General features: G+C 38.1%; 1 protein-coding gene across 1 annotated transcript in view; it reads right to left on the bottom strand.

Annotated features, from left to right (window-relative positions):
- ctnnbl1 (catenin, beta like 1) overlaps window positions 1-10,442 on the bottom strand; it is a 70,780-nt gene extending 60,338 nt beyond the window's left edge. Inside the window, exons 1-5 of the mRNA XM_079676970.1 lie at window positions 10,258-10,442; window positions 7,275-7,508; window positions 2,831-2,937; window positions 1,595-1,736; window positions 241-336 (exon numbers count right to left, since the gene is read on the bottom strand). Of these exons, the coding sequence (XP_079533096.1) occupies window positions 241-336; window positions 1,595-1,736; window positions 2,831-2,937; window positions 7,275-7,508; window positions 10,258-10,287 (609 nt within the window). The 5' untranslated portion in view covers window positions 10,288-10,442. The remainder of the gene's footprint in view (window positions 1-240; window positions 337-1,594; window positions 1,737-2,830; window positions 2,938-7,274; window positions 7,509-10,257) is intronic.
- Between the last annotated feature and the right edge of the window lie 3,501 nt (window positions 10,443-13,943).

The raw sequence follows: 13,943 nt of genomic DNA on the forward strand, positions 1-13,943 counted from the left end.
TTGCTAACAAGTGGCTGAATGAGACCACTAAGCGTCATCTTATCGAACATTAGCCGTCTTTAGCGATTGCAATTATGCTTCAAAAATTCTTATAAGGATGGTAATTTGTTAAAATGATCATGATGAACAGAATATGTAAGTATCATTTATACATCATTTTTACAATATTCAAAAAGAATTGACTCCACAAAGTGCTGCCTCATCAATACCAGCAAAGACTCATGAGGACCCTGAACTCACCAGAGAATCTATGAGCACCTCGGCCCCTTCCTCGCTCTCCTGCAGCGTGTCGATATCTGTCAGCTCCTGCAGCAGGTCCACCACTGCTATGGCAACATGTGCCGCACGCTAAGGATATAAGCTTGTATTTAAAGAGTAGTTAACCAGTTTAGTGTTGCACTTCTACAACACTCAGTTAATATTGACAGTTTGAAAAATAAAAAAGGATCAAAATAGATTTGTCCTTCTTGTCAAAATGTGGCTTCAGCAGTACCAACAATGCAGCCCGACCACCAACATCTCAGGAGGAGATTTAATGACGAATTGTATGAATGGGCTTTTTTCCAGCATATTTTTGACTTGTACGAAAAGACATGGGTCAGAAAAGCACAGGTGTTACTAATTTCCTACAGCAGAAGCAAATCAAAAAATCAACTGGCGCAACATAATTACGTCACCCCGTGTTAGTGCAGTTGTGTCCTCTTAGCATCGTGGTTGTCTTTCCCTAAGTCTGGTGAATTTTCAATTTCATATTTTCTAACCCCATGACGTTTTCACAGAGGTTAGGCAAAAGTGGTCAGGAAAAGCTACAGATGAATTTTTTTATTTGACAATTCAACTGTCACGCTTTCCCTAAACATTTGTCATAAACACTTTTCCTTAGCCTAGTTAGAATAACATCACACCTCCTATAGATGTTTTCACTAAATCCCTAGTGTATAATTAGCGACGATGGATGTTAATCACAGGCGAATGGTGCTTTGCTTTAACGTAGCTGCCGTAAGGAATTGTAGGAAGGCATTACATATTGAATGTTTGTTCTTTTTAGCTACTGTTTTTCAAATTGGCCTGTTTTCAAGTCAAATGTACAGACACAGAGCATAGTTTTAATGAAAGTGCTATGCATACTAAATGATTAAGCTTTTTGTGGTAAGTGTAACTCTAAAAGATTTCTGACTCCCCTACACCATCTGTGGATCACGGTCTTTTGCCTGATCCCTTTTTAAAAACAACAAATATACAGTTTTGTATTAAAAAAAGACAAAAGCTGCAGTTATTTCAACATTGTATAACTGAATTGAGTAAAAGATTTATATTTTGGGAAATATTTTCAGCTCGAGTTTGGTGCGCTTGAATGTGGAATTCGTTTAAAATAAACTAGTGGCCATGTTTTTGGAGCTTTGTGTAACAGAAAATATAGTTTCAGGCTTTGGCTACACAGGCAATACTTGTATGTAACGTATGTATTGTTTTTAATTTAATTTGACAAGAAAAATACTACCACGCTAATCCTTTAAGACCAATGTTAAACACCAAATTCTGTATACAGGGTGAACGGATAGAAATGAAACGATCACTCTATAATAGAAAGGATATCAGTGTTTTCATGGCTGAGGAGGCCCAGCAGTGAGTGGACAGCATTGAGCTCCACCAGCAGGTGGTAGAGGTCCGGCATGGTGGCGATCACGTGCATCTCCTGGATGACGTCGTTCAGATCCAGCTCAGTCTCCATGAACCTCGTTTGAGGAGTGAAACATATTGGTTAGCATTTTAGAATTCCAGGTTACCATTAGGGATGCCAGAAACCGGCCATGATCAAATTCGAAAATCGGACAGCCCTAGGGTTGTCTCCCTGCGCACTTGTCAGTTCGAAGTAGTTCCACGAGGAACTCTTCTTTGAACGTACCGCTTTGTTCATCTTTAGTTGTGTTGTTCCCACTGTTCTGTATATCGCCAATAAATCAATCAATCAATCAATCCAAGTTTAAAGTAAAACAAACTGGTGGTGTGACTAATGGCCATTTACAATTATTAATACTATTATTATTATTAGCATTAGTCTATATTTTGGTTGAAACTAAGCCAGGAAAAAAAAGAAAAACATAAATAATAATAAAAAAATATATAAGTCAAATCAAATTTTAAAAATAATTTTCGATTATGGAGACTGTAACAAATATTCGAAAAATTGAATAATCACTGGCATCCCTAGTTACCATTTCACTCAAAGTGCAGTAGATTCATTGTGTTATTGAAGGTGGGATAGGTAAGTTTGAGAAACCGGCTCGAGATACACTTTTTGTTATATTCCATGGAATGCTCTTAACATCCCGATAGCAATGAATATCTTAAGTGCTTTGACAAAAAATCCATAAAAAATGTCATCTGTGGAAGCCGTAGTACTGTAAAAAGCACGACCAATAATTTTAGCTGGCCCGGCTAAAATAACTGGATGGCCTACCTGCCTGTCAGCCTTCCATCTGTGCACAAACTTATCTCGTGCCCTCATTGGTCAAGTTCGCATTCGTGTGTGTTGGAGGAGGGGCTCTGTAAGGAAGTGGCAGATTTGTTCCGGCTGTGTATTTTCGAATTCTAGTGCACTCGAGCTGGTTTCTCCAAAATTACCCACCCCACCTTTAAGTGTTGCTCTTTTATATACGTGGGTTACAGTGAGGCATACTGAATACATTTACCAGAAAATGTGTAATAGCATTTGCAAAAATTGTCTTTAATAAATACACATGAAAGTTGGATTAATTCAAAAGTAATCCATGTTAAATATATGTTATATATGACAAAGACGGCAAAGCTTTGTCTGTAATGGGCTTACTTCTCTGGGTTGTCTGGAAACTTAATCCTCAGCTCCTGGTTTTTGTACGACCTTTTCTCAAAGGTCAGGATCATTTTCTTCACTGAACTCTCATCCACCGGCTCTGCCTGTGTGATTGGCACATGAGAAGAAGAAGAAGGAAGGAAAAGTTTAGAAAAGGACAACAATCCTTTTACTGAGGTAACTGCTGCAAAAAAAACCGACACAGAGATAGTGTCAGTCTGATTATGTGGCTGCAGCAGACTATCCAAAAGTTTCTTTCTATAATCAATTTCACTGGAAATGTTAAAGCCTGATGGCTTTTAGCCTGTAAAGTGTCAGACAGATAATCACAGGTTAGGAAATGATAATTGTCTGACATTATGGATGCGTGTAGCACTTTGCGCTGAGTAGCACTTGGAACAGCAAATACTTGAAAAGGCTGCAGTGTCAGATTAAAGAACACGTCATTTTTTTAATGCACTTAATAATAATGGCAACGATGGGACTGACAACAGGTTCTCTTTACCAGAAACAACCACGGAAAAAACGTTATTAGTCCAGAGTTTCAATTATGTATATACATACATACATACATACATACATACATACATACATACATACATACATACATACATACATACATACATACACACACACACACAGTGGGGCAAAAAAGTATTTAGTCAGCCACCAATTGTTCAAGTTCTCCCACTTAAAAAGATGAGAGGCCTGTAATTTTCCTCCTAGGTATACCTCAACTATGAGAGACAGAATGAGAAGAAAAAAAAATATCCAGAAAATCCCATTGTCTGATTTTTAAAGAATTTATTTGCAAATTATGGTGGAAAATAAGTATTTGGTCAATAACAAAAGTTCATCTCAATACTTTGTTATATACCCTTTGTTGGCAATGACAGAGGTCAAACGTTTTCTGTAAGTCTTCACAAGGTTTTCACACACTGTTGCTGGTATTTTGCCCCATCCCTCCATGCAGATCTCCTCTAGAGCAGTGATGTTTTGGGGCTGTCGCTGGGCAACACAGACTTTCAACTCCCTCCAAAGATTTTCTATGGGGTTGAGATCTGGAGACTGGCTAGGCCACTCCAGGACCTTGAAATGATTCTTACGAAGCCACTCCTTCGTTGCCCGGGCGGTGTGTTTGGGATCATTGTCATGCTGAAAGACCCAGCCACGTTTCATCTTCAATGCCCTTGCTGATGGAAGGAGGTTGTCACTCAAAACCTCACGATACATGGCCCCATTCATTATTTCCTTTACACGGATCAGTCGTCCTGGTCCCTTTGCAGACAAACAGCCCCAAAGCATGATGTTTCCACCCCCATGTTTCACAGTAGGTATGGTGTTCTTTGGATGCAACTCAGCATTCTTTCTCCTCCAAACACGTCTAGTTGAGTTTTTACCAAAAAGTTCTATTTTGGTTTCATCTGATCATATGGCATTCTCCCAATCCTCTTCTGGATCATCTAAATGCTCTCTAGCAAACTTCAGACGGGCCTGGACATCTACTGGCTTAAGCAGGGGGACACGTCTGGCACTGCAGGATTTGAGTCCCTGGCGGCGTAGTGTGTTACTGATGGTAGCCTTTGTTACTTTGGTCCCAGCTCTCTGCAGGTCATTGACTAGGTCCCCCCGTGTGGTTCTGGGATTTTTGCTCACCGTTCTTGTGATCATTTTGACCCCACGGGGTGAGATCTTGCGTGGAGCCCCAGATCGAGGGAGATTATCAATGGTCTTGTATGTCTTCCATTTTCTAATAATTGCTCCCACAGTTGATTTCTTCACACCAAGCTGCTTACCTATTGCAGATTCAGTCTTCCCAGCCTGCTGCAGGTCTACAATTTTATTTTTGGGGGTCTTTGACAGCTCTTTGGTCTTGGCCATAGTGGAGTTTGGAGTGTGACTGTTTGAGGTTGTGGACAGGTGTCTTTTATACTGATAACGAGTTCAAACAGGTGCCATTAATACAGTTAACAAGTGGAGGACAGAGGAGGCTCTTAAAGAAGAAGTTACAGCTCTGTGAGAGACAGAAATCTTGTTTGTTTGTAGGTGACCAAATACTTATTTACAGGGCGACTGTGGCTGCGAGGGAGTGCGGTCGTCTTTCAACCAGAAGGTTGTGGGATCGATCCCAGCCCATGCAGTCAACATGTCGATGTATCCTTGGGCAAGATACTTAACCCTGAGTTGCTCCCGATGGCATGGCCAACGGTGTGTGAATGTGTATGAATGTTAGGTCCTATAGAGTAAGGTACACTGCTCTGTATGAATGGGTGTGAATGGGTGAATGACATGTAGTATGTAAAGCGCTTTGAGGGGTCTTAAAGACTGGATAAAGCGCTATATAAGTACAGTCCATTTACCATTTACCATTTATTTTACCGAGGATTTTACCAATTCATTAATTAAAAATCCTACAATGTGATGTCCTGGATTCTTTCCCCCCATTCTGTCTCACATAGTTGAGGTGTACCTAGGATGAAAATTACAGGCCTCTCTCATCTTTTTAAGTGGGAGAACTTGCACAATTGGTGGCTGACTAAATACTTTTTTGCCCCACTGTATATAAAATTTGACATTCAAGAAGTTATTGTGGGTCTTTATTTTTCTCATAATGCCTGTGTTGCAGCACCTCTTTTCACCCTCTGTCTGAAACCAGAGCCATAGTAGCTTTGGCTATTCTCACATTTTGTAGCTGATATGAATACAATTTTGACCTTCTAAAAAAGGAACTTCAACAGGTGCAACGCTAACACACTATATATTTATAAAACTTTTCCTTTGTGCATCTCATCATTCCACATATTACAATATGTTTTCTTCTGTACAGTATTGTATTCAATGAGTTTCATCTTATTTTGTTTTATATATTATTTTAATATTCCCACAACTTACTTGCACCATCATGTCTATTTCACAATTGTACTTCCCTATTTTAGTTTATTGTATGTAGCAGGGTTGAAGGAACCTAGCACTTAAGATTTCAATGACACTGAAGCTGTTATATGAGAGAAAAAGAGAAGTATCGCCCACTCAATATACATACACCTACAGTAGCAAGTAGGTGAACAGATACACAATGTAAAGACTACACTAGACAGTACTCGAGAAACTGACAATATAAGGAAAGGTCAAACACTATGTTACGTATTGCAGGCTTCACATCTAAATGTGAGCCAGGCTGGGTTAAGCTTCTGGCTTTAACCACCTTTACAGAGGCTTATTGCATACAGTGAATCAGGGGACCAAATCCATGCAAAGCAATTGTATTACAGTTGCAATACTGTATTTTGGCTGAGATGTGGATACTTTTGGTTTTGACAAAAGTAAAACTCGAGAGGCAATTGAGATGATTGAGCGGTTGTAGTTGTTTGGAGAAAAGAAAACAGCTGTTTGCTGCAGAGCGCAGCGCGAGCGCGCTCCCGCTCGTTCACTACAGACTTTAGCGCCACATAACCATTCGCCAAAATGTTTTTAATACCAGCGGTAACCGCCAAGCACCGGGCAAAAAACACCAGAAGAGTTAAAGGAGAGTGACAGGGAGTATGAGAAGAAGAGGGAGAGAAAGTTTCAGCCACACTGGCTTGATCGATGGAGTTGGCTTCAATATGATGCCAATATAAACAAGGTCTTCTGTCGGCTCTGTGCATCAATGCCGACCTACTGACAAGTAAGTGAAGGGTAGAAAATATAAAGGTATTGGCTATAGGGAAATGTCCCAGCAGTTTAGGATAATGACGGTTCTAATCTAGGCTATTACATAGCCATTACATTTCTAACTCCTAATGACAGGAAGGCAGAAAGCGCATTATACAAATAATAATATACTCATAATGATAATAGCAGAATTTTTTTAACAATGACCCCAATATCATTATTTTAATAAACCAAATATGAACAATTGAGGAAAATGAGGAAGAACTGATGATTCAAATGTTGTAGTACAAGTAGTAATGTAGTTTGTGCATTAATTACTATTGCAACAAATGTGTTCATTTTCTTCATTATTAGTCGATTCTTTGGACGAATGCTCCGGGCAGTGGTTACAATGGTGGGGCCAGTGGTAATGAAAATCTATTGGGCCGGAGGCCTTAATGTCTACCCCTGTAATAATAATTCCACTCGGGTTTTGAAACTGTGGGCACAACATGCTAACTTCATACTTTTCCATAAGAAAAAAAAAATAATAATAATAATGAGTCTATGATGAGTTTTGCTCACTAATGATTAAGAAAGGGTTCCATTATTTGTTATCTAAAGTAGAAAAAGTAAACTGAAGCCACAATGAGAAAATACCAATCACACCTGAAAACGCACAATAAAGTGGGGTTTTTAAAATGTCTTGATGAGACACAATTAGAGTGATAATAAGGCAAATAGTGTGACAGAGTGTTTCTTTTAAACCAAAAGCACTTGCAGAGAGATAAACAAAACTAAAACCCACCTCAGGTTCTTCTTCATCCCGGTCCATCAGTTTCTCCAGGATCCTCTTCCTGTCTTGGGACAGATCATCATAGTCCCTCATTTCTCCCCCTCCTTCTATTCCTACTCCTGCTTCCCGGTATCTGGCCATTTCCCTGGCACTGAGCCCTTTGTGCTGCTTCCCTCCTCTGGAGTCCTCATCTGCGCCCGCTGCCCCTCCATCCCCGTCCCTGTTGCGCTTCGCTCCTCTATCAGGCTGCGGGATGAAAGCAGATGGTGAAATGTAATGAGAGTAAACAGGTATATTGTTTATTTGGAGAGTACAGTATATACAAGGGATGTTGTGAGATGACTAACATAAAGCTCACATAAAATGGGCTGGAGATTAATTAAGTCAACAGGTATTCTTCCTCACAATTCACACAAAATGATAGATTCCCAATAATTAGAAAATGCACAAACATATATATCTCCATGTAATTGACCAGAATAATAAAACATTACTATTATTATTATTATTTCATTTCGGATTTGTCAACTGTTATGTAGTTAATGTATGTACCTAGATGTGTTTATTTTGTTATGTATGCTTTGTGAATAATTTCTTAAAATACAAATTAAAAATAAATAATCAAAAAACAAAAACATTTTGAGTAAACATTACATCAGAATCTTTCATGAATCATTCTGTTCTGCACATTTTTTTACACAAAGCAGCAGTTGATGAATAAAGATTATTTATTCATAAAGTGTTTGGACTGGAGTGTATGTCTGGTATGATAAAAACATTAACATAACATTCAAGAAACTACGCTTTTCCAGTACCAACCTTACCGTAAATAACATATGTTACAACTGCATACACATTATATAATCATTTTACATCACATTAAATCAGATGGTTTGTGCTATAAACCACCAACATTTTGTTTCCCGGTGTTCTACAGAAAGGTGAAAAACTTTACAATTTAGCAAGTTTCAAAGTTGTCAAGTCATTGTAAGTGGATTGACATCTAACATAACATGATGGCTGAGTAAAATTATAACAATCAATTAAAAAAAAAGGAAAAATACGTTTAATTTCAATTACATTTTTACTTAAATGTGCAAATTATTAGAACATCAGTCTTTGTGGCATGCAGGTAATCAGCTCGTTAAGCTTTTACCATTTAACATGTATACAAATGAATGTTGCAAATGACATGTATAACTAATCTACATAAATTACGATAGGCTACATGTTTTTGCTATTTTAGCATATGAAGAGAAGACGTTACAAAATAATATCCCTGGTGCCGGTGTACTCAATGTTTCTGCATGTAAAACTGGTTCAGGAAATGATAGCAACTACAATGTAAGTTAATGTTTACCCAGGGCTGCCAACATTTGAGTTCAGCTTGGAGTGAGATTTTTTTTTGTTGAACCAAAAAAAGAAACGTTCATGTGTACAGTGTTACAAATGTATTGAACATGTACAAACTAGGGTTTCCCATTAATGTACCGGGCGCTACAGTGGAATACGCACATAGTTAGCACAGTGTACCCGCGACTCTTACAATGAAGGCTCGATATAAAATGGCGTATAGGTGTAAGCAGAGGTAAAGTGCTATTTTATAAGTGGGGGTGGGTCCTCACCTCCTCTATGTAGGGGCATTCTCCCCCGGGAAGATTATTATTATTTTTTTTAATATTGAAGCTAAATGCATCAACCTGGTGCACTTTGAGAGCAAAATGAATTTATGGTAAACAGATTTTCTTTTTCTTTATGGATATTTTACAAATGACTCACCTTTTAAACTGTATTCTTGTTTTACTGTCATATAGTAGCCTATTTCATAACTGTTTTTCATTTATTCTCATAAATGGTGACCAAAACGTTTGAGACCCACTGAGATAACTAGACTAAAGTTAACTATCTAAACAGAGTCCCTTACCTCACTGAGCTGTAGTTATCTTTCTCAGTCTGACAGGACAGAGCTCTCCCTTTCCTTGTTTTAGAAACAGCTTTTAATATCCATTAAGCTAACCAGATGCTAACAACAACAATGCAAATAGTGAGTTTGGTAGGAATATACTGTATAATAATAGTAACGTTATTTAAGATGATGCCATATGTATTGAAGATTTTACATTATAAATATTCCCCAAAATTATTCAAAAGCATATTCTTCCAAACTCCTTGCTGACACACAGGAGACTATTGATGTGTGTGTTGAGTTGGTAGTAATAAGCTGTATAATAGTGATTGAATATTATTGTATTCTCTTTTTTCGGAGTTGCACTTTGCAGACGGTCCCTGAGCACTCATTTCTTCTCCGGCTGCAGATAGAGACCAATGTAATGCGTCCAGCTCGGAGGAAGATGCGTATTGGCTTGTTTTGATCAAAATGTGATTTTAGTTCGTTGTCAACCTTACCACGGTACTTAGGAGACGTCATTTGTGTCTGAATAACGTTTTGTTCATGAGTTATTGATCCGTGAAATCAGAATCTCCCAATATCGTTCCAACTTTACTGAACTAAGCCAGAAGACCGTCTCATTTCGTAGACCGCTCGGCTTGCTGCTCCTTCACTTTATATTTACATTTATTTTGGACGAAAACTTATCGTGAGGAAAGGCAAGTGTGGCGTGAGTGCATGAGATATGGGTTAATTGCGTGACTCTCACGCTCAATGCGCGAGTGTTGGCAGCCCTGTTTTACCTCTCGATTCATTCATTAATGTAGCCACAGAGGTAGCATTATGTCCAGCTAACATGCTAATTGCTAACGTAGTATCTCGTTTTACACGACCTAAAGTTAGGTTGGTCTTGCGTCATACAACAAGTTAACTCCAAGCAAGCAATTCCCCGATGGTTGACTAACTAACAAAAACACATACAAAAAATGAAATGCCGAAAATAGCGTTAAACAGAAGCCCGCTAACCGCAATGCTATTGCAAGCAACCGAAGAATGAGAGCTAAAGTAGCGTTTCCCAAGCATTTGTGAACAGAATAAGATGCATACCTGATAGTTCAGGAGCTCTCCAACATCCATGTCTCCGGGGTCAAAAGTGTAAACGTAAGAATGTGTTCCTTTAGCTTAGAAAACAAGTAAGAGCATACGCTTCAGCAGTTAGCTGTACGGCTAACAACAAGCTTTCCACATACACATGCTTGTCGTGTTGTGTCGTAGGAAGATATTGCTGTAAACTGCTGTAAACTGCCGTAAATTGTATCAAACAACTTCAAAGTTGGACATATCTTCAGTCAAACCACTGAATAAAAATGTTCTATTTGCATCCTCTACAATGTAAGGAAATACATCGATTTCCTTAAACATCAATTGTTGCTTCAAGCCATGAATATTTAATAATTCACATTATTGTTCAACATCCTTTTGAGATAAACTAAATATGTTGATATTGTTACATCTACATTTATTATTTTCCAACCTCAAAAACGAATTAATTATTGACAAATTATTTATATGTGAACTACTTTGGTTATTTTGTATGGCCATCCTTGATTAAAAACATTTTGGATTCAGGGGCATGTGTAAATAATACACATAAGTCGTGGCATATACTTGCCACGGCAAGTTGTGGCATCTGTGGCATATATTTGCCACAGATACCACATCTGTGGCATATACTTGCCACAGATACCACGGAGTAGCGGCCTCTGTGGCAGATGCACTTGCCACGTACTTGCCACTGCCCGCAGATGCCACGAAATGCACTTGCTGTCTCTCCACAATGAAGCGTTCCCACATTGAGGTCACTTCCGGCTTCCCTGCAAAACTTCAAAATGAGTCGAAGGAATTTCCCCGCAATGTTCGAAATTATTGATATTTATCGGAACGGTATCGCACCTTCTTTTTTAAACTGACGGTTCGAGATGACTAGTAGCCCAATATTTCATTGCACAACAGTTGTTGGGATGCTGTCACAGGCTCTTTAAACTGTTGCACTTTCTGTTGTTTCTATCGCGCATTGCCGGTATGAAAGGGTCTGTGCCGGAAATATCAAACATTTAATAAAAGTGAAAAACAATGAACAAGACTTAACGTATTAATAATAATTCATGATATTTATTCCGTTTGGATGTAGGATTTTTGACTTTGTTTAGAGCAGCAGTGATCTTCAGCAGAGAGCTAAGCGCTGTCAGACCGGACCTAACCCTGAAAAGTATTATCATCTGAAATTAATCATTATGTTATTCATATTAAATACATATTGTATTTTTACAACTTGTATTTAGAAATACTCTGTTGTAATCATTGATGCATAAATGTGTTCATCCAATGTGGCATCTGCTATAATGGGGTTAATGTATGACATTACTTAATAATACAATACATTATAATATATGATATGATAATTATATTTTAGTTTTATTCATTTCTTATTTCATAGTTTCTCATTATTATTATTTTTATCGCTCATCTTATTTTTGATTTTATTAATCTGTGTGAATCTGTGCTATCCTGTTTTTCACTCTTACCCTGTTGCTGTTTGAACTACTGAATTTCCCCACGGGGATTAATAAAGGTCCATCTTATCGTATCTTAATGTATAAATTGATTAACTTCAATCTACTGTACTGTGTAAAAACACCCCAACAATATTACAAAAAATATACTGCATAAAGCAAACTATATACTTTATTTGATCTAAAATATTGATGTTTTTTCATTATAGTAGCCTGTGAAAACCATAACAAATAAGTGATTAAATGCTACAGTATTCAGCAATCACAACTGCAGAGCTGCAAACATTGCAAACAGAATAAGTTCTACAGCACCCAGTTGTCTTTGTGTATTTGTGAATGAAGCGCCATCTCATGGTTAAATCCTGTAATTGAACCAATTGGGACATTTGGCAACGCCCTCTAGCAATTTGGCAACACCCCCAGCCACTGGCATCCGCTGGGCTTTTGACTGGGACTCACCCATGTGAGTCCTATCTGGAGTGTTACATCTGTAATTCTTCAAGCACCACAAGATTCAGAGTTTATTAAGTACAATTCTGTGCCATTGATTGTGATATTTCTCCAAATACATACAGTAAAAAGGCCTGTTATGAAGCCTTAAAATGGTGCAGGACTTTACATTGGGTTATACTTAAAGACAGGACTATTCAGTTAAGAGAAGAGAAAAAGGAAAGCAAATTGTTATAATGGGTGATGTAACATTAATGACAGACATAATCCTTGGCGCTCAGACTTTAGAGGGGTCATTTTGTGATCATGGGGCATCACCCTTAAAGCATCAGGACAATATCATATGGAGTCAGACACTGGAAGTGTGTTGGAGGCGTTGACTGGGACTGATGGAAGGATGAGGCTGATGAGACTGAAGAATCTGCCAGGTACGAACTAGCGGCTGAGAAATAATCATATATAAAAGACAGCAGCTTCATAAGAGGCCAACAAGTGACAGAGTGTGTCATTGTGCAGTCTACCATCCTCTTAAAGTACTCTATCCAACAATATCAGTCTCATGAAGAAAGGTTTTTTAACGCTTATTCAAAATAGCAGAGAAACATGCATTCTTGTTCTCAGTAGGGGACATTGACAGAGGAGTACTGTAAAAGTACACAGTAAGTACTTCATAGTACTTGTGGGGGTAGTTTCAGTAGTACTGAGTGCAACAGGATCAATCTCACGAAGAACTAATGGCAACAAAAAAGAATTCCTTCATCAAACTTAGCAGAAGTGGCTTGATTTTGTTCTCAGCAGGGGACTTTGACAGAGGATTTTTCAAAAGATACACAGTAAAAGTACTTCAATGTATTGTTAGTAGTAGGCTAACTAATACAAAGTCAAACAGTATCAATTTCATTAAGGTAAAATTATCTTTTTATCATTCATCAAATATAGCAGAAAACATGCATTATGTACTATGGAGGGGACTCTGACAGAGGATTACTCACAAAGTACATAGTAAAAGTACTTCATTTTATTTCTGGTAGAAGTCAAACTAGAACCGAGTCCAACAGTGCCAGTTTCCTTAAGAACTTGTGGTAACAAATATTTGTATCACTCGTCAAATATAGCAGGAATGAAGAGCAGCTGATTTGAAAAAACAAACTCGAGAGACGGTTGAGGGACCGCAGTGCAGAATCGCTGTATAGTTTAAATCTCCTAACAATGTTGTCCATTTTAGACAGAGGCTTATTATATTTACAGCCCTTAATAACATTCATTTTCTGGGCTCAATAAGTGTCTTGGCCGTTTTCGTTGTGATTGCTAAATCCCCCTTGTTTATAATAATCACCGTTGCTTCAGCAGGATACTGTAGTGATTCAAAGTGTGATTTTAGCAAACGAGTGCTTTTGTTTTGAAATCACTTCCGTGAGTTTCACCCCGCCCCTCGCTCCAAGGACCATTTGACGTAAAAAGCAAAAAGCAAAAACGTCTCTCAGACGCTCTTCCGTTTACATGTTTAATAAAGAAAAACAATTGGACGGTGGATACACGGATTATACTGTGTTTTGGAATGATGCTGTCAAACTGGATGCACATACCCATTATGCAGACATAGTTCTTTTTATTTTCATACTTTCTGTGTGTCTGCAGTTTAAATAAATTCTGCAGCATCTTGTAACACATCTGGGAGTACGGATTGATCGTGATTTTAAACTAGACAAACAGATCAATTCTGTGGTAAAATCCAGCTTTTTTCAGCTAAGAATTTTAGTAAAGGTCAAG

Source organism: Notothenia rossii (assembly GCF_949606895.1).
Source record: "Notothenia rossii genome assembly, chromosome: 4".
In the NCBI taxonomy this organism is placed as follows: Eukaryota; Metazoa; Chordata; class Actinopteri; order Perciformes; family Nototheniidae; genus Notothenia; species Notothenia rossii.